This window comes from Sarcophilus harrisii, chromosome 3, assembly GCF_902635505.1.
Source record: "Sarcophilus harrisii chromosome 3, mSarHar1.11, whole genome shotgun sequence".
In the NCBI taxonomy this organism is placed as follows: Eukaryota; Metazoa; Chordata; class Mammalia; order Dasyuromorphia; family Dasyuridae; genus Sarcophilus; species Sarcophilus harrisii.
In genome coordinates, this window is record NC_045428.1 from 368,645,933 (window position 1) to 368,667,801 (window position 21,869).

The 21,869-nt window shown below is 32.8% G+C and overlaps 1 protein-coding gene across 1 annotated transcript in view; it reads right to left on the bottom strand.

Annotated features, from left to right (window-relative positions):
- The window catches only part of PLCL1 (phospholipase C like 1 (inactive)), a 406,095-nt gene that overhangs the window by 50,363 nt on the left and 333,863 nt on the right, over positions 1-21,869 (bottom strand). Inside the window, exons 4-5 of the mRNA XM_003764074.3 lie at positions 10,029-10,104; positions 9,079-9,188 (exon numbers count right to left, since the gene is read on the bottom strand). Coding sequence (XP_003764122.1) covers positions 9,079-9,188; positions 10,029-10,104 — 186 coding nt within the window. The remainder of the gene's footprint in view (positions 1-9,078; positions 9,189-10,028; positions 10,105-21,869) is intronic.

Here is a 21,869-nt window from a genome sequence, read left to right on the forward strand (position 1 = left end):
TCCATTTCTTTGCACTGACCTTGTGGAACAACTACCTCAGAGAATTCCCTCTCTTCCTATTAAGAAGCAATTTGTAGGGACAGCTAGGTGGTGCAATTGATATAGCACCAGCCAGAAGTCAGGAGGACCCTGTGTTCAAATACAGCCTCAGACACTTACTGGCTATGTGGCTCTGGGCAAATTACCTCACCCAATTACCTAAAAGAAAAAAATACACTCCTGACATGAGGCCTTTCCTGATTTTCCTCTTTCTCTTCCTCTCACCTGCCAAATATTAACACCTTATCTCACAAATTCCTTTGTATTTTACTATTTTGTATATATGTGCTTTTTTTCTAGTTATATTGTATAAATTTATATATGTACTTGCCCCTCCCATTAGAAAATAAGTTTGTTCCAAATAGGGATTGTTTCATTCTTTTTATTTGTATCTATAGTACCAAGCATAACTTCCTGGAATATAGTGATTACTTAAGAAATAATAATCAAGTGATTGATTGAGATATAGATTATCATGACAATATTGAAGTATATAAGAAGAATTAGAAAAAGACATTTCATCTATATGCTAAATATGTCAAAAGAGAATATTTTTTTTATCTTACACACCAAAAAAATAGCAAATTATGAAAAAAAGAGTTTTTGTCAAGAATCATTCCATATAAGAAACTACTGCTGAGGAATGCCATCTATTCTATACAAATTTCATTTATCCAATTATCATCAAAACTCACAAGTAAAATCTTAATTAATTTTTTTTACCATCCCTTACTTCATTCTCTAGTAAATACCTTCCTTCTTTCTTTCCCTTCATAAATAAAAACTCCAAAAATATACTTCCCCATTATTATTTTTCCATCTGTACTTAAATCTTTCCTAGCCTCCTAAAAATGGATGTCATCTGTCAAGGCGCTAAAATTTAATGGTGATAACATCTTGAGCCCCTTAAAGCATAGAAAAGAATGAGCCAGAAAAACTTATTCCAGAGTCTCTCTAGAATATTGTTCTCAGTACTTTTGGCATCATGTTATAGGTAAAAACACCTTAAGTCAACTTCATTCTATAGGGGTGAATATAGCATATTGTCCTAGGCATAATTAATTTCTTTGTCTCTCTGCTGAGAGTAGATGCTCAAAACCTTTCAAGTCCCCAGAGTCTCTTCTAAATTTAATTCCAGTTTCCCTAAAAGGAATAAGCAAAGGAAGTTGTAGACTTCCTCTCAGCAAAGGTCTTTTAAAATAGGAGAGATTTAGTTAGATGTAAAACCATGTGAGCAATCAGAATAAACATGTTCCTGAAGAACATCATTAAGAAATGACAGATGGATGAATCTGCTAATGTGTGAATGAAATAGGTATGGGTGTCTGAATCACTTCAGTATGTAATATATGTATACTACAAAATGAAATGGAGAGAATGGTTCTTGTCAGAGCATATCCTAAACCTAGCAAGAAATAGATGTGGGATAGGAACCAGAGGGAGAATAAAAATTGACTTCTACAACGCAGCTATACTGATCTCCCTGTGGTTGTGCTAATATAACACTCCATCTCCCTTCTCTATGTTTTTTCTTTTGTCATCCCCACAAGCTCTGCCTCCTCACACCTGGTTTTCCTGGTTTTCTTCAACTCTTAATTCAAATCTCACTTTCTATCAGAAGCCTTTCTCAGTTCCATCCTTTCCATCCCTTTCCTCCCAACTGTTAATAATTCTAATTATCTTGACTTACTGTCTCTATATCTGGTATGTACCTAATTTTTACATGTTATCTGCCCCATTAGAAATTTAAGCTTCAGACTGATTTCAAAAAAGCCTGGAAAGATTTAACTGAAATGATGCTAAATGAAGTGAGCAGAACCTAGAGAACATTATTATTGTGTATAAATGATTAACTGTTGTAATGGGCTGAAGCTCGAGGTCCCAAGCACGTGAGGCCAAAGAGTAATTGGACCATACTCTATTAATATATATGCTTGGAGAAAGAATGACCCCTGCCACTCTCTGTGCAAGTCCTGATGTGTTGTATAGGAAATGACAGTTTTGGTGGGTGGAGGCAGAGGGGTAGAGAGAGAGGTGGAAAGAGATTGCTGGCTGGGTCCTGTTGCAGCTGCTCACATTTGCTATCGCGATCCCCCTTCACCTCCACAAAGAATAAAGATTGAAGATTTTCCCTTAACCTGAACTCCTGACTCCAGCTGATTTTAAAATGCATGGTCATCACAAATTGTGACAAACTTGACTCTTTTCAACAATTAGATAAATCAAGGTAATTCCTAACTACTTGTGATGGAAAGTATCATTCACATCCAGACAGAAAATTATGGAGATAGAATGTGGATCAAAGCACAGTGTTTTCACCTTTGTTCTTGTTGTTGGTTTGCTTGTTTGTTTGTTTTTTCTTTTCTGGGTTTTTCCTTTTGATCTGATTTTACTTGAGCAGCATGATTAATATGGAAATGTGTTTTAAAAAATTACACGTTTAAACTATATCAGATTACTTACTGTCTTGGGAAATGGATGGAGAGAGAGGGAGAAAAATTTGGAACACAAGGTTTTGCAAAGGTGAATGTTGAAAACTATCTTTGGATATTTGGAAAAATAAAATAAATTTTTTTAATAAAAAGGAAATGTAAGCTCTCTAAAATCAGGAACTGTTTTTTTTTCTTTTCCATCTTTTGTATCCCTCATAGCATAGAATACATGCTAAATAAATTATTGCTGAATAACTGACAATCGTTATCATGTGGAAAACCACAGAGAAGATCTCATATTTAATTTGATACATTTATACCTTGCTTAAATCTATGAGGCTAATTAAAAAACGGGCAAACAAGCATTTTTTTTGTCTCTCTACCTCTTTTTGTAACCATCCTACAATTTTTTATGAGCCTTTTCCCCTTTGATTGATATCAGATCAGTGCTACATCTAACTAAGAAGATTCAATTTTTAACTAAAGAAATTCATTCAAATATATTAAGAAAAGTAAAGAAATTTTCTATATTCTTTTATATTTTTAAGATTCAGCCCTCTTTCTTATAAGTCTTGGTTCTCTGGGTCTACATTGACTAATAGAGATGAAACTCTTTCTTTTCTCTTACCTAAGCATCTAGAAAGCACAGGAGGACCTAAATTCAGATTTGGCCTCAGACAATTTAGCTCCTCCTTACACCAAACACAGATGCGATGGATAAACAAAGAAATTTAAAGAACTGCTTTCTTTAGAGGTCTATAGCACCTCCTAGATCTTTGTGAACAAATCCATTATCGATACAATTCAGCATTTTTAAGTACTATAAAAATGAGGAGATAGATATGACTATATATTAAGTTCTACTAAGTGCCAAGCACTGTGGTAAATGATTCACAATATTATACCATTTGATCCTCACAACAATCTTGGGAAGTGAATGTTATTATTGTCCCCATTTTACAATTGAGGAAACTGAAACAGAAATTAAGTGACTTGTCCAGGGTCACATAAATGTCTGAAAAGCACTACAGGTGAATTGTCAAGATTGAATTTGAATGTTTGGATCATTATTAATTATATAACTCAATAAAATTAAATTAAGCTCAATAAATAATTCTATAATTATTTTTTAAACACCTATACCATGTGCCATGTTAAGTATTGAGAATACAAAAAGAGGAGACAGTCTCTGCCTTCAAGGAGCTTACAATCTAATTGGGAAAACAAAATGCAAACAAATATATACAAAGTAATTTATGTACAGGATAAACAGGAAATGATTAAAAGAGGGAACTCACTAGAAGGAATTAGGGAAGGTTTCCAGTAGAAGGTTGGATTTTTGTTAGGATATAAAGAAAATGGAAAGTGAAGTAGTAGAGGAGGAAAAGCAATTATTAGGGATAGTCAGAGAAAATGCCTGCATAACTGGATCAAAGAGTATGTGTAAAAAGACTAAAGGTAAGAGGACTAGTTGATGGAAGGCTTTGAATTACAAATGGCATCTTGTTTACTCCTAGAGGTTATAGGTATAGGAAGTCATTGGACTTTGTTAGAGTGGAGAAGGAGATGGTGGGGATTCTGGATAACTCTACTTTTTTGTTGTTGATGGCCTTACACATATGGATATAATCTCATGGAAAAAGAGCAATAATTTTGCACTATTTTACCACTGATTATTGAAACAATCAGTCTCTGAGTCCTTCTTTCCATTTTAATAGCATTTTCAAGCTCTCTGTTCCCAACATGAGAAAGGATAAGATGTTGAGAAAAGGTTTTTCTGTGAAAGCAACAACCTAAAAGTCTGTGTGTAGACCAAAGATAGCATGGAATTAGAATCCAAGAGAATATTGAATTAGACTGGCTTCTAGAAAGAGATTTATTTTTAAACTGCTTAATTTCTTTTTGCATAAGGGGAAAAGTTCCAAAACAGCATTCTGTGCCTTATATTGAGTCAGTTTTTTTTTTTATAAATACAATTTCTCAGAGATTTTAATATTGCCTTTGCAAAAATTGTCTAAACTGGAAAAATAAAAGATATTTCTTTCTAACAATGGCATAACAATAAAACTAATCTATTTTTCAACTAAGGTATAAAAGATTACAATTCTGTCCTAGCATTCGAAAGAAGCAGGTATTTGAGACTAATACAAGTCAGGATATTTTTAAAGTGTATCAACAGCAACCAGTAACTCTTCATTTGCAACATAAAATCAGTCCATCTTCTTTTCTAACCCTATGTCTCTAATATTTCATCCTTTGCATCATATTTTTTTTGCACAGTTCTCAGTGGCAGCTTATTTATGTCTACCATTTGCCTCTCCCTTGATCTTTGGTTGAACCTCAACTTTCATTCTTCTGTGACTGTATATTCTATGACTTGAAGGCATAAACATTATTTGAAGCAAAATGCTGAGCTAGAGTTAACTAATGAGGAGTCCATATAATATACCCAGTGTGCCAAGAAATAAAGAGAAAAGATCCAATCACATTGGGTGGATCCCTGGTAGAGATATTCCAAGAGAACATGGACAAGGGTTTCAAAGGAGGAAAGGGATTGGTTGGAGTTCAATTTGCATCACTAAAGAGAATACCCATATTGATGAGATCACAAATCTATCAAAATGTTAAGGTATCAAAATAAATTATCCAGGACTAAAGATGGACTAACCTAATTAAGTTATCTTTAAAGTTTGGTGTGCTTGCCCTCCTCATTTTCAATTCTCCAAGTCCCTCTAAGACTCAGTTTAAAAATTATGTACTATATCAGGACCTTTCTAAACCATCTAGTTAGTAGTACTTCGCATCTCAAATCACTTATTTATTTATGTTGTATATATTTTATATTATATTGTTTTATGTGCATATTGTTCCTTTCTCCCTTCCTAAGTAAAATACAAGCTCTTTGAGAGAAAGGATTATTTCATTGCTTTCTTTTTATCTCCAGGATTAAGTATAGTACCTGGCACAGAGTAGACACTTAATAAATGTTATTGAATTGAGAGACTCATAATAAAATTGGTTATAGAGTGATTGATTTTCTGAACACTGAAAACCTCAAAGACCATCTTTAAGGTTTTGGAGAGATAATGACATATATATAGATATAGATATTGATATTGATATAGATATATAGATATCAATACAAGAGGACTGAAGTTATCAAAGTCCCACATTCCTGCAATTTCATAGTTAATTTCAATAACACATAAGATTTTATAGGAAAGTACATTTTCTTCTTTGTTCTTTTCTTGTCTGTCATTATCCTAATGAAACTATAATATGTGTATGGCTATCATGCTATTTTAAAACCATAATCTTTTATAAATAATGATTCACAGCCTTGATGTGTGCATCACTGGATGAATGCTGTTGCAAATAAAACAAAACATCAAAACAACAAAAGACAGACCATTGCTTCAGAAAAAAATTTAGGGTCATTAAATACTCCGCCCAATTTCTCTGTGACAATCTAGCCCAAAATCCTCCTCTTTTTCAATTCTGGGCCCAGATCAGTTATGGAATATCACATTTCTGAAGAATTAAAGTTGAATGGAGAAGAACACAGTAGTACAATTACATGGCAACACACTGATTCAAATGACATATTATCAGGAATATAACTTTTAAAAAATGATCATGTAACAAGATCAAGTTGTGACCAGTTCATGTGCTTACAGGTACCATTGAATGTTAAGTTATAGGACATACTGAACAAAATCCTTGCAAAGAATTTACAAGAAGTCATAATCAAGAGTTACAAAACGCACGTGGCTTGTAGAATAGCTTCAGAGAAACCTAGAAAGATATCCATGAATGAATGCAAAGTGAAGTGAGCAGGATCAGGAGAATGTTATACACAATAACCAACAATATTATATATTGAAGAACTGTGAATGACAAGGGCTTGAGGTAGGTAGATCTTTTGAACTCAGGAGTTTTGAGTTGTGGTAGGTCTGAAGCTAATTAATAACAAATAAAGTATCAAAATGGTAAGCCTCTGAGAATAGAATGCTCATTAGGATGCCTAAAGAGGAGCAAACCAATCCAATGTTAAAAAAAAAAAAAACAGCAAGTTAAAGTTTTCATACTGATCAGTCTTGGAACTGGCCTAAATCACCTCACTGTTGAAAAGAGCTGCATCCATCTGAATTGATCATCATATAATCTTGTTGCCACTGTGTACAATAATCTCCTGGTTCCGCTTACTTCACTTAGCATCATTTCATGTAAGTCTCTCCTGGTCTTTCTAAAATCATCCTGCTGATTGTTTCTTATAGAACCATAATATTCCATAACACTCATACACCATAATTTATTCAGCCATTCTTCAACTGATGGACATCCACTCAGTTTCCAGTTCCTGCCACTACAAAAAGAGCTGCTACAAACATTTTTGCACATGTAAGTATTTTCCCCTTTATTATTCCCTCTTTGGGATACAAGCTCAGTAAAGACATTGTTGGATCAAAAGGTATGCACAGTTTGATAGCCCTTTGGGCATAATTCTGTATTGCTCTCCAGAATGGTTGAATCAGTCCACAACTCCACAAATAATGTTTTAGTGTCTCAGTTTTACCATATCCCCACCAACATTCATCATTACCTTTTCCTGTCATCTTAGGCAAGCTGAGAGGTATATAGGAACACAAGGTTTTGTGAAGGTGAATGGTGAAAACAATAAAATACCATTAAAAATTTTAAAAGACCATTTTTGAATTTGCAAAAAAATGTAGAGGTTGATATATTAAAAATATTTCTAGATTCTATTCTCTCCTTTTCCAAACTTATTTCACTTAAATTCCTTATATTTCTACAAATTTATCAAATTAATTTAATCTATCATTCTCAATAAAAACATATATAGCCAGTGGATCAAGACTAGCTAGTTGATGAATCCCTGTTGTTTTTAGTCACATTTGTATTCATAGAAAATTACTGTGCCAGCACAGCACTCTTAAAAAATTAAGATCAGCATATTTTATTTCATATATATATATATATATATATATATATACACACATATATATATATACACATATATATATTATGTATACCTACAAAAATAATTTAAAAATATATTTTGGGGTCCACTAATAATATTAACACCAAGATCAGCGTATTTTATTTCATATACATATATGCATACAAAAGATTTTTTAATATATTTTGGGATCCACTAACATTGTCATAGATCAAACTACAGTTCCCCTCACTGCCACGTGCAAACTAACATAGCAAGATTTCTCAAGATCTTCCCCTTCAAACATATATATTGTATAAGCATGCACAAGGCTGAGTAAGTATTTGAATTTTGTGTATAAATGGGTACATATGCACATCCAGCCCATGGTTTACCAAAATAAGCCATAGTCAAGTTTATTAGTGCCTAAATAATCTCTGATTTGGTAGATTAAAGAAGTACAAAATTTTAGAATAGTTATCTAACTACCTATTTCTTCCATAACACACATATATCAATTAAATATTCCACAATAAGAAAGTTCCTGCCTAAGCTTCCCCATGCCTCATTAAGATATCTATAACTTTTAGGAAGGCTTTCCTAACATCAAATAGTTTTTTTTTCTTTTTATAAATTCTATCCACTGCTCTAATTCTTTCTTTGTGACAGAACAGACAAGTCTTAAGTGTCCTCTACCACAGGATCACATTTATAGCTTTTGAAGACAGCTATCAATTCTCACCCCCACCCCTACCGTCATTCCCCAAGGCTTGTCTTCTCTAACCTAAGCATCCTGACTTCCTTTAACTACCTACCATAAGGAATGATCTTGAAGACTTTAAACATTCTAGTTGCCATCTTTTGGATGGCTTCAATCTTATCAATGTCATTTCTAAAACATGATGCCTGGAACTGAACAACATTTCAAAACTGGGCTGACCAGACCTAAAAATATAAAAGTGGCACTTTTACTGTATAACTCCAAAACTAAACTATAATTTAAACTAATAATTATTATCATTCTCCTTTAACAGAGAAGGAAGTGGAGGCTGAAAGAGATTAAGGACTAATAAGTGGCTGAGGTCACATTAAAACTCAGGTCTTCTTGAATCTACATCTCTGTCCCTTGTATTACCTAACAATATAAAAAATATAAAGAACCAAACTGGTTTCCTAAACAATTCCCTAACAAGAAGAGAATGTATGATAGGGAATGAGAGTGTAGGGTAATTATTGTAAAGACTATACAGTTCTTGATGCCTCACCAAACACTGCAGTTTGTCTTCTATAACTTGTAGCAACATCCCTTAGTCATATTCTGCTGACAGGCAAATACATGGAGACCCTATTAATTTCTACAATGTTCAACTAAAGAACACACCCAACCAACAGAGAATGGAATCTGGTGTCATATATCTGTAACCCTCTGTCTTATGTGCAAATTTAATTGTCCTATTATGGTAAAATGTTTATTGATTTCAATCTGCATGTTCCCATGCCTCCCACAGAGAATGAACTAGGCAATATGCCCACAAATAACTCTAAGGAACCTAAATCATTGTCCACAGCTGAGAAGCCCTTGAGCATATTGTGAGAATAGAGTGGACAATGGGAAAGTTCAAAGGGTAAGCTGTATTTTCCATTTACCTTCAGTACTGTAATGTTCCATGCAAAACTCTCAATTGCCTTATTGAGTTTTCTTCCTTTCAAGCCTTCTTTTGCCCCGAGATTATGAAGTTCCTCATGGAATTCCATCCCTTTGAAAATAAAAAATAACAGACTTTAGAAAATATGGTTCTCCATAATAAGGAATAATATATGAATTGTGAAAAAAAATCCTATTTTTTCCTTACCTCTAAAAAATCCCTTCCATTTATTTTGTTCATCCCTGCCAATAGCTTCTTGTTCAGAGTACAAATATTGGGCACATATTGGGCAAAATTATAAAAGTAATAATATATAAATAATGAAAGTCAATGAGCTATAATTATTCAATCCCTGCCTAGGGAATAAAAGCAAGGATTGTCAGCCAGAAGCATTCAGCTTTCTGTTTTTCTTATGATGTCATTCATACTTCAGTGACCCTATTACTTTATCAATGTTAGTATTCTCAACGTTGCCTATTATAACTCATCCATGCCTTTTTTTTTCCTAGGTGAGTCTAGGGCAAATAACTGACTTGAAAATAGAGTCCCTTGGGCCCATACAGTGCCAAATGGTCCCTAACTATGATTGATGTGAATAAATCAAAGAAAAATGCCACGCCAAGGATCAGCTAAAGAAATTTGTGGAAAGCCCAGCTACTGTTTCTCTAGTGTAATACTTAAATTCCTAAGAATGCAGAGACAAGATCAGATGCTTCAACACTCCAGATAACTTTTGAAAGCCCTACACCCCCAGGAAGACCAATGGGATTAAGAATTCTTTAATTCCAATTAATCAATAAAGTACAAACCTAACTATTCTAAGCATAAAATTAAAATATGGCCAATTAGCGAACCTCATTGAGCTCACAGCTATGCACTAAAAATCCATTCAAAGTTCATATTACTATCACTTTTATTCTATAAAATACAAAGAGGAAATCATGTAATTACCTGCTTTTTGACACTGAATAATCTTATCATGGATGGTGTCTGCCGTTTCAATAAGAAATTTGCTTTCTTGAATCATCTGTCACAAAACAAAAATAAAAGAAATTATTGCTCAGCATCATTAAACTAGATTTTAGAGGTAAAGCATGTATTTGTGTATATAAACTATATTTATATATATAGGGGTATACTAATCAAAGTTATTATGATTAAGTATAAAATATTTGTCTAATAACCAATATCTAGCTACCTTTTACTTCACTTATTTTTATTTATTTTTAAATAGTTATTTTATATGTGCCAATATTTGTAAATTTTTGTTCCATTATGGACTTCATTTTTTTTGGCCTTTTGTGCTAAATAGTGCTTAGTATATGGTAAATAAATGGTAGATTCTTTAATATGCAGGGGTGAGCTAGAGTCAATGCTAACCTCCAACTGTTCTATTTTCAGGGTGATCAATTAGACACTACAAGGGAGGACTTGATTTATTGTTTTGTTGTCTAGGCTTAAGAAAGAGTTAATTCAGATTAAACTAAAAGTGTGGGTGCAAGCATTTTTTGGAGATCTTAATTGTTAAACATTTGCCAACACACCCCTATATTGCTATGTAAACATTGCTTGAACTCAGCAGAAGTGCAAAAGAAGGCTTAATGAGTGAAATCAGCAGTAGACGAGATATATAGTAACTGTATACTAATAATAAACACAACAACAATAATTATAATATATTATAATTATATAATATTATATAAAGCATATAATATGTAATAATATAATATAAATTATACAATATTAAAATTATATAATGTATAATGATTAATATTTTATAATTGTATAATATGTTATATTATAATAAATAATTGGCATTTACATAGTACTTTAATATTTGCAAAGTCCTATGCATTCACTATCTCATTTAAGCTTCACAGTCCCATTGACTGATAATATAGTTGAGGAGAGAGAGATCAGGATAGGGTGACAATTCACAAAAAACATTTTATGGAATAAGCAGAATTAAAACTCAAAGAACAATAGGATTTTGAGAAAAAAAGAAAAAGAAAGAAAACTTTTTTGTTTGTTTTTTAAGGAAGAGGAAACAGTTTGAAAAACAGCAAGAAGGGAACAAGTATATCACATTAAGAGATAGTAAAGAAACATGTCTGATTAAAGGAATGACTTGAAGTTCAGAAATGGTGGGAGAGAAAGTAGGATAGAGGAAATGGAGCCAAATTGTGAGATTTCATGCAAGGCACAATCTGAGATGTTTAGACTTTATTCTGAGGGCATTAGGGAGCTAGTAAGGAGCTTAGAGGGTAAGAGTGGCAGCAAAAATAAAGCAGTGTTTCTAGAAGTGTGAAGGAGCACAATGATTTTGGTTACTGCTGAGCTGCAAAATAAATGTCACTAAAAATTCTTAGTCTTTTCTTAGGAAACTGGAAGAGATGGGATCAAAGGTATAAGTGGCAGGGTTATGATTAATACTTTTTCTAAGTTACAGTAAATCTCTTGGCCCAGATAAATTAAATTCCAGAGTATTGGGGGGAAAAACTCTTAAGGATAAGATTACTGAATTAAAGTTACTCATCTCTTTTTGTTGTTCAGTCGTGTCCAACCAACTCTTTCTAACTCCAACTAGAGTTTTCTTGACCCCCAACTAGATTTCTTAACATGGGCATTGTAGTGGTTTACCATTTCCTTCTCCAGCTCATTTTACAGATGAAGAAACTGAGGTAAACACAACTAAGTGATTTTCCCAGATCACATAACAACTAGGGATCTAAGGCTAGATTTTAACTCAGCAAGATGAGTGTTCCTGACTCCAAATCCAGTGTTATATCCACTGTACCACTCATTTCTACACTGTTCCAATAATCTCTAAGCAATGCTAATTTAAAATTTTGCAATAAGTCTCCCTGACTTCTACTTTCAGAACTTTAGAAATATTGGTATTCTAAAGCAAGTTTTCGCAATTCCAAAAGTCATTAACTTTTAGTTAAAAGGAATAATTTGGATGTAACAGGTTTTCTTTGATATAAATCCTCCCTTACTGTTTCTGGATCATAGTTAATGTTTTAGCAGTCTAGGAAAACCTGTTTCTTAATATCTAAGGAGACAGTGTCACGTTTCAGACATCCTGGCCAAACTTGAATTTAGGATTTTGGTTCCTATTGGATACCAAGATTTTCATATTTTTCATAAGAACTAAAACATATTTGTACAATACCAAAAAATAGTAACAATCTGAGTAAAAAGGAGAAGCTCCAGAATTCTGACATTGGACAACTGATGGTGACGTTTAAGCATAAATCCTGTTATCTTCTGCAAACAGCAAATTATAAACTTGGCATCACTTTTAGGCATTAAATTAAAAGATTTTGAATGTTAAAAATAAATGGTGATTAATAGAAGGTAATATCACTAAGAATGTCATACCAAATTGATCTCATTTCCTTTTTTCATTAGGTGATTAGATTGATTGATCAAAAAAAATGTTCTATACTTAATATGCTAATATATATTAAAGTTATATTTGGAAAAAGTCTATCACATTAACAAAATGGATAAATGTAGGCTGGATAATTGTATAGATGGATAGATGTGCCCTGATTAAGAACTAAATCCAAAAATCATTTATAAATGGAATGATGCCATGCTGGAAAGAATAGCTCAATGAGTACCCTGGATCTCTTTTTTGGGTGTCTTACTCAATACTTTAATCAATGACTTGCTTGCTTGAATGGCTTGCTTATCAAATTTGTTAGTGACATGAAACTAGACGGGATTGAAAACGGGGTAGATGACAAACTGGGTATCTAAAAATACCTTGGCAAGAATGAAGAGAGGACTAAATCTGACAAGAGTTTATAATAGAGGTAAATGTAAAGCCTTATCCAAGATCTTCATGAATATCCAATTGGGAAAGCACTACTTTATAACATGTTAGGATGGGGAAAATTAGGATTTTGATTGCAGTCTCAACACAAATCAAACATAATATGCTTGATAGAAAAGTCTAAATCAATTTTTGAATGCACCAAACAAACAAAATGTTTGGGATAAATTGATCATTCTATTGTCCTCTTTGCTAATCATACCACATAGGGAGAATAATTTCACTTCTAGGTAACATACATTTTGTAACATTTTACTTCTTAAATATAAGTTTTGTTTCAACATAGCAGACATTCTAAGAAACACTCAAATCAACCCTCTACATTTATACACAGACACACATATACACATACACATAATATTAAATAAATTTTTGGTGCCACATTCTGAATGACATGGACAATTAAGTGCATCCAGAGAAAGGTGACCAGAAAAGTGTGAGAACTTGAAACTACAAAAAGAATGGCAAGAACTAGAGACAATTAGCCTAGAGAATGGAAAATTAAAAGAGTTTATAATTATTGTTTTAAAATTCAGTTCAATTCATTTACATAAACATTTATGCAGCTAGGTGACAGTGAATAGAGTACTAAGTTCTAAGTTCAAATCTGCTATAAATCATTACTAGCTATGTGAATTTTGGCAAATTAATTAAACTCTCTCAGCTTCAATTTCTTCATTTATAAAATAAATTTAATTATATCACCTACCTCAGAGAATTATATTGACAATTAAATGAACACACACATATATATATACATATTTTTTGTGAATGTGTGTGTGTGTATACACATTTCTGCTATATTGACTTCAAGGCACTTATTTCTACATAAGTGACTGGATTGAGCATTTCAATGAAGACAATTTTCTATTTGATTCTTATTTAGTTAGAAGAGGCATATAAACATCTATGTCTAAAGAGCCTCATTATTAATGATTGATGTATTTCTATTAGAAATATGAAATCTGGAACTGTTCATTATAGAGTCTCATGGATTAATTAGAGCCATGCTCACTCAGAAGAATTGGGCCTATTCTCATTGATAATCTGACCACTTTTGGAGTACTATATCCAGTTTTGAGAGATATAGAAAAACTTAGAATATGAAGAATGTTTACATTGATCTGAATAGACAATCCATCGATCTTGTTCATCATTAGATTTGTTTTGGAAAGACTCTGAAAATAGACAATGTGCTGCGTGGAGATTGCACAGGAAATAGAACCTTGGATTATCTTTGGGAAAATGACATAGTTCTTTTAGTGATAAGCTTCTCCCTTAAAAATGAAAGGATTTTATTATTTTTGTACCAATAATCTGCTGATAATGGTTATTGCTATAAATCATGGAATACTGTAGTCCCAAGAGAATTTTAGTTGAGGTCACCTAGAGGGCAATGGAGAGGCATATGGTGGGCAGGAATAGGCTGCAGTGCATAACAAATAATAAATTACTAAGAAAAAATAGTGATGTAAAAATATCCCCAGAAAAATGTATGACAAAAGAGAAAAAAATGAATTAAATATGTAGAGAAAGAGAGAAATATTTAATGGAGAGTCTTTGAGAGCTGTTGTTACCTCAAAAAGACTAAGAAAATAAGAAGAAGGCCCCAGAATTATAGGTGAAGATATAGAGTGGTAGGTTTATAAGAATAAATGGACAAAAGTAATAAAGAGAGGGCAGCCATATGTGGATTGCAATTTGAATCAACGAAGAAAATATTTAAGCAATGAGATCACAGACCCACTGAAATATTAAGAATTCCCAGAATAAGATAGTTGACAGTCCTATTCTTAGACATGTTCCACGAAAGGCAGACGTAAAGAAATATTAACTTTCAAATACCTACAGAACATATCATGATGGTGTATATTTATGACTTAAAGGAAATAGCTAACACTTATATAGTGCTTGCCATTATCTTCTTTAATCCTTACAACAATCTTAACAGGTAAATGATAGTGATATCTCCATTTTGTAGATAAGGAAAACAAGACCAAAAGAAATTAAATGAATTTTCTAGGTTTACACAGCTAAAAGGTATTAGAAGAAGGGTTTTAATTCAGTTCTTCCTAGAAGTAGCTAGTGGCATAGTGGATAGAGCACTGGGCTTGAAGTTTAAAAGACTTGATTTCATATCTTGTTTCAGTTATTTACTACCTGTGTGACACTGAAGAAGTTAATCAAGTTTATTGTGAAGATCAAATGGGATAATATTAATAAAGCATTTAGCCCAGTAGTGGATACATAGTAAAAATATAATAAATATTTTTCTTTGCTGATAAATTCTATGTTCTCATCACTATTCCACTTAGAATTCCTTCAGCAGCTTCTAAAAGTGGCTAACATAAAGCCAGAACTAGCTTCTTATTTGTTTATTATTTTTCTACATTTATAATTTTGAAATTGTCATTTATTTCAAGGACTATTTGTTAAGTTTTCAAACATATTTTTTAAAAATGTTTTATGATTTTCTGTAGCAAATTTTAAGAGTCTTATTCTGAAAAGAGTTAGTAGCCCACATGTTTTGGTGAAATATAGATAAGGGGAATATTTCTTCTCAAAGAATGTTCCAAAGTTTCAACCATATGACAAACAAATAACATATTATAGATTTTTAGAATCACAGAATGCAAAGCTGGATGAAACAAATATCAAGCCCTGCTATATGATTCTAGAGAATAGGAAAATGAGGCCTAAAAAGCGAAATTACATATCTAATAGTGCTTTTATTTTTTAAAAAAATATTGAAAAAACACTTTTAAACATAAAAAAGTTGACTTGAATTATGTGACTTGCCTCAAATCATGCAATCAGTTAGTGGTAGAGACATTATATATACATACATATATGTGTGTGTGTGTATATATATATATATATATATATATATATATAACCTAGGTCTTTTGAACTACAAACCCAGTATTACTTCCATTGTATACTATAATGCAAATTCCCTTCTGGTAAGATGCAAATTTCTTTGAGAACAGGAAGTACCTCATTTTTCTGAATGTTTCTCCAGATCCTAACACAATGTCTGAAACATAATGAATGATATACATATATATATATATATGTATGTATGTGTGTGTGTATATATATATATATATATATATATATATATATATATCTTTCTTGACTGATCCTTTTCTTTACTCACAAGAAAACTAACATATGAATATGGTCTTGGAATTAGAGTTCCCTAATGAATGTTCTATTTTGTATCAGAAGTAAGAAGCAATATGTAGAAGTTGAAATGAGGCAAATTTTGGCTTGCCATTAGAGAATACTTTAGACCTGCTGAGGTATGTAAAATGGGCTGCTTCATGACAGAGTAGGATCTCCCTCTTTGGAGGATTGCATATTGAGACTATAGTATGTCCTGAATGAATATACTAAAATTGGTTCCTTTTCTTTATGACCAAAGCAGAACTAGAGATCATTACTGATCACAAAATAGAAAATTTCGATTATACCAAACTGAAAAGTTTTTGTACAAACAAAACTAATGCAGACAAGATTAGAAGGGAAGCAATAAACTGGGAAAATATTTTTACAGTCAAAGGTTCTGATAAAGGCCTAATTTCCAAAATATATAGAGAATTAACTCTAATTTATAAAAAATCAAGCCATTCTCCAATTGAAAAATGGTCAAAGGATATGAACAGACAATTCTCAGATGAAGAAATTGAAACTATTTCTAGTCATATGAAAAGATGCTCCAAGTCATTATTAATCAGAGAAATGCAAATTAAGACAACTCTAAGATACCACTACACATCTGTCAGATTGGCTAAGATGACAGGAAAAAATAATGATGATTGTTGGAGGGGATGTGGGAAAACTGGGACATTGATGCATTGTTGGTGGAGTTGTGAACGAATCCAACCATTTTGGAGAGTAGTTTGGAATTATGCTCAAAAGTTATCAAACTGTGCATACCTTTGATCCAGCAGTGTTACTACTGGGCTTATATCCCAAAGAGATTATAAAGAAGGAAAGGGACCTGTATGTGCACGAATGTTTGTGGCAGCCCTTTTGTAGTGGCTAGAAACTGGAAACTGAATGGATGTCCATCAGTTGGAGAATGGCTGAATAAATTGTGGTATATGAATATTATGGAATATTACTGTTCTGTAAGAAATGACCAACAGGATGATTTCAGAAAGTCCTGGAGAGACTTACACGAACTGATGCTGAGTGAAACGAGCAGGACCAAGAGATCATTATATACTTCAACAACAATACTATATGATGACCAGTTCTGATGGACCTGGCCATCCTCAGCAATAAGATCAACCAAATCATTTCCAATGGAGCAGTAATGAACTGAACCAGCTACGCCCAGAGAAAGAACTCTGGGAGATGACTAAAAACCATTACATTGAATTCCCAATCCCTATATTTATGCCCACCTGCATTTTTGATTTCCTTTACAAGCTAACTGTACAATATTTCAGAGTCTGATTCTTTTTATACAGCAAAATAATGTTTTGTTCATGTATACTTATTGTGTATCTAATTTATATTTTAATGTTTTAACATCTACTGGTCATCCTGCCATCTAGGGGAGGGGGTGGGGGGTAAGAGGTGAAAAATTGGAACAAGAGGTTTGGCAATTGTTAATGCTGTAAAGTTACCCATGCATATAACCTGTAAATAAAAGGCTATTAAATAAAAAATAAATAAATAAAATTGGTTCCTTTTAAAGATAGTATAAACCAGATGATTGTTGAAGTAACTTGCAATTCAAAAATTCTGAAATTCTGTGGAAAGGAAGCTTGAAGTATCACTTAGTCTATCTCTCTTTATTTGGAAACAGCCATAACTAAACGATTTCTGCCAAATGTAAATCTATTCTCTTTTAAAAAAGTTATTCTAAACGTGTTTTGGAAAGAAGCCATGGCTTCATTTCAAATCAGTTTTCTTTTGGATTGCCTTGAGGGCAATTAAATTCATTGTTATTAATGAATTTCTGGTACACAAACACTGTCAAATTTCCCTTCTTAGAATTAAATATCCCCCATTTCTTTCATCTTTCTATGTAGAGTCATTCTTTAATTCTTCAATCTGCATTACACTCCTCTTTCCTTCTACCTCACAAGTTCTCCACATCATCTGAAATTGGATAAAATATTCTGGTTCAGGTTTCAGCTATATTGCATATATAAGGGATGTTTTTTATCATTTTTGTCCAATAGTAAGATACTTCTAATGCCAAAATTTTTAGCTACAATTTTATATAGTACTTAATTCCATATCTTATATCTGTACAGAAGGTAGCTCAGCATAACAGCTCAATTTTAAGTCAAAAATATGGGTTCACTTGCTGCCTATGATACTTACTGATTGTGAGACCCTGAGTATCACTTTACTTCTCACTGCTCAACTGTCTAGGTTCATATGGTAAAAGATGTTGATCTTCACTGATAAAGGGAGAGTTTCACTCACAGTTCCTTACACAAATGAAATCTTAAATGAAGAGATAGGAAGACACCACTATTTGTTGTTTAGTTATCTCAGTTATGACCAGTTCTCCTTGATCCCATTTTGTGTTTTCTTGGCAAAGATACTGGAATAGTTTGCCACTTTCTTCTCTAGCTCATTTTTCAGATGAGGAAACTGAAGTAAATAGGGTTAAGAAAACTGCTCAGGGTCACACAGCTAGTAAGTGTTTAAGGCTGTATTTGAAGTCATGAAAATGAGCCTTCCTTTTTCCAGACTTTGGAGTCACTACTGTGCCACCTACCTACACATATGACTATTTAGACCAGGAGTCCTCAAACTATGTCTGTAGGCCAGATGCGGCACCTGAGGACAATTATCCCCCTCACCCAGGGCTATGAAGTTTCTTTATTTAAAGGCCCACAAAACAAAGTTTTTGTTTTTACTATAGTCCGGCCCTCCAACAGTCTGAGGGACAGTGAACTGGCCCCCTATTTAAAAAGTTTGAGGAACCCTGATTTTAGACTGATTATCTTTCTCTCTCTCTCTCTCTCTCTCTCTCTCTTTCTCTCTCTCTCTCTCTGTATGTGACTCTATGTGTGTGTGTTAGGGAGTGAGTATGCAATTTGCATTTCTTATGTCCTAAGATATGGATGGGTCAAATTTAAATTCTGTATCTTTCTTTGAAGGATAATAGTTCAGGAAAATATTTTTACATTCAAAGGTTCTGATAAAGGCCTCATTCCTAAAATATATAGAGAACTGACTCAAATTTATAAGAATTCAAGCTATTCTCTAACTGCTAAATGGTCAAAGGATATTAACAGACAATTTTCAGATGAAGAAATTGAAACTATTTCTAGTCATATGAAAAGGTGTTCCAAATCACTATTGATCAGAGAAATGCAAATTAAGACAACTCTGAGATTCCACTACACACCTCTCAGATTGGCTAACATGACAGGGAAAGATAATGCAGAATGTTGGCGTGAATGTTAGTCATATATTAGAGAAGCTTGGAAAGACTTACATGAACTGATGCTGAATGAAATGAGCAGAACCAGGAGATCATTGTATACAGCAACAACAAGACTATACGATCAGTTCTGATGGACATGGCTCTCTCTAACAATGAGATGATTCAAACCAGTTCCCTTTGTTCAGTGATGAAGAGAGCCATCTACACCCAGAGAGAGGACTGTGGGAACTGAGTGTGGATCACAACATAGCATTTTTTACTCTTTCTTTTATTGTTTGCTTGCATTTTGTTTTCTATCTCAGTTTTTTTTCCCTCTTCTTGATCCAATTTTTCTTGGGCAGCAAGATAACTGTATAAATATGTATACATATATTGTATTTAACATATATTTTAACATATTTAACATGTATTAGACTACCTACCATCTAGAGAAGGTGGTAGAGAAAGGAGAGAAAAATTTGGAACAGAAGGTTTTGCAAGGGTCAATGTTGAAAAATTACCCATGCATATGTTTTGTAAACATTTCCTCTATGTACCTGCTTATTAAGTAGAACTTTTTTGCTAAAGTTCCTGCAAAAATTTTATTTCATTTGTTCCTGACCATTTCTCTAAATTGCTAATGTTCTTTGGAATTTCAATCCCATCTCCCAAATCTTTCCCATATTTACCTGCTGCTTCTTATTTATACTTAACTTGGAATAATGGCATAGTCAATTGAGGGGCTTAAACCATAAAAGCACATAATATGACATCACTTTCATAATACCATTTCTTTGTTCAACAATCTTCAATAGCTCCCATTTTTGAACCAGTTGTTAAGGCTCTATACAATCTGAGCTTTATTTTAATTGTTCAACTTTATTTAACACTACTCATCAATACAACCCCCTTTTCCACAGTAGACAAAGTCAAGGAAACAGAAAATAATTATTTTTACCCTGCATGACTGCTTATATTGTGCTTGCTTTCTCTTGGAATGCCTTCTTTTATATCATCAGGCTCTCTAGTTTACTCATTCCAGAAATTGTCACCTTTATTCTTACCTATGCCATAAAAATCTTTCCTGACCACTGCAGAGTCATTTTCAGAGAATCTCAGAACTGGACCAATAAGGAAAAAATCCTTAGTTTTTACCTGGTTACCTAATACCTAAACAGAAATCACCTCTACAATATCATTGACAAATGGATAATCTGTCTTTGCTTGAAATCCTCTAGTGAGGTTATATCAAGCAGGTCAATCCATTATCCAATAAGAAGGTTTATCCTTATAATGACCCAAAACATTCATCTCTGAAACTTACCACTCATTGCTCCTAGTTACAGTTTCTGAGACCATTCAAGACCAACCTAATTCCTCTTCCACATAACAATCCAGCAATGCCTGACTATACCAATTATTCCCTTTCCTCCCTACAATCCATCATAAACTTTGTTTTATCAAGGCTAAGCACCCCCAGTTCTTTCGTGTACCTTCACCATGTCTTCTGGATATATTCACCTTATCCAGGTCATTCATAAAATGTGACAACCAACACTGATCATAGAAATTCCAAGTCTTATCTGTCTGGAGCTAAATATAACGGAACTATCATTTTCTCATCCTGAAAACTAGGTTTCTGTTTTTTACTTCCTTTTCCTGACATTAAATTATATTTGGCTTTCAGTATGTGAAAAACACACAGGTGTTTTTTTTTTCACATGAATGAGATCACCATGCTTCCCTCTTTTATGACAAAAGTAGAACACTTTTCATTTGTCCCGATTAAGATTGTCTTAAACAATTCAATCTATCATCATCATATGTCAAGAGTACTTTGAACCTTCATTATGATATCAATTAGCCATCCTCCCCAATTTCTGTCATTTGATATTCATGCCACCTAGGACTTTATTCAAAATATTGATAAAAAGATTAAACAGAAATCTATCAAGGAGAAAATCCCATGAAAGACACTAATTCATTCATCACTGTTCTTTGGATCTGGTCAGTCAACCATATAGAAGGAACAGTGATCCATTAACTGAATATGAGATTTCTTAGGCGTGATTTTAAATTAATTTTCATCCTGTTAGAAAACATGAATTAATAAGACGTTAGCTCCATAATTTGTTTAGGAATAAATAAGAGAAAATATTAAATAAATTTTTTTCTTTGCATCACATTTAGCAAAAAAATCCTGACAAATATGGTGCTTTAAGGTTTGCAAAGCATTTTTTGTGCACCACATCACCTAATGAATACAGACAGGTCAATCTTTATCTTGTTATATATTTTATTCTTTTTGGATCCAAAACATAACAGATATTTTAAAAATCACAAAGTAGGTATTTATATATATATAATATATATTATTGCTTTGGAGATATGTTATATTGAATCTCTATTTGTTTTGAGTGAAATATTCTTTTGTAAGTATAATATTTCTTATGAACTAAAACCCAATTGTCACATGGAATCACCCTTGCTTGCTTGTTTCCTAATATCTCTTAGGTCCCCAAACGTTCAAGTAATACTGTTATCC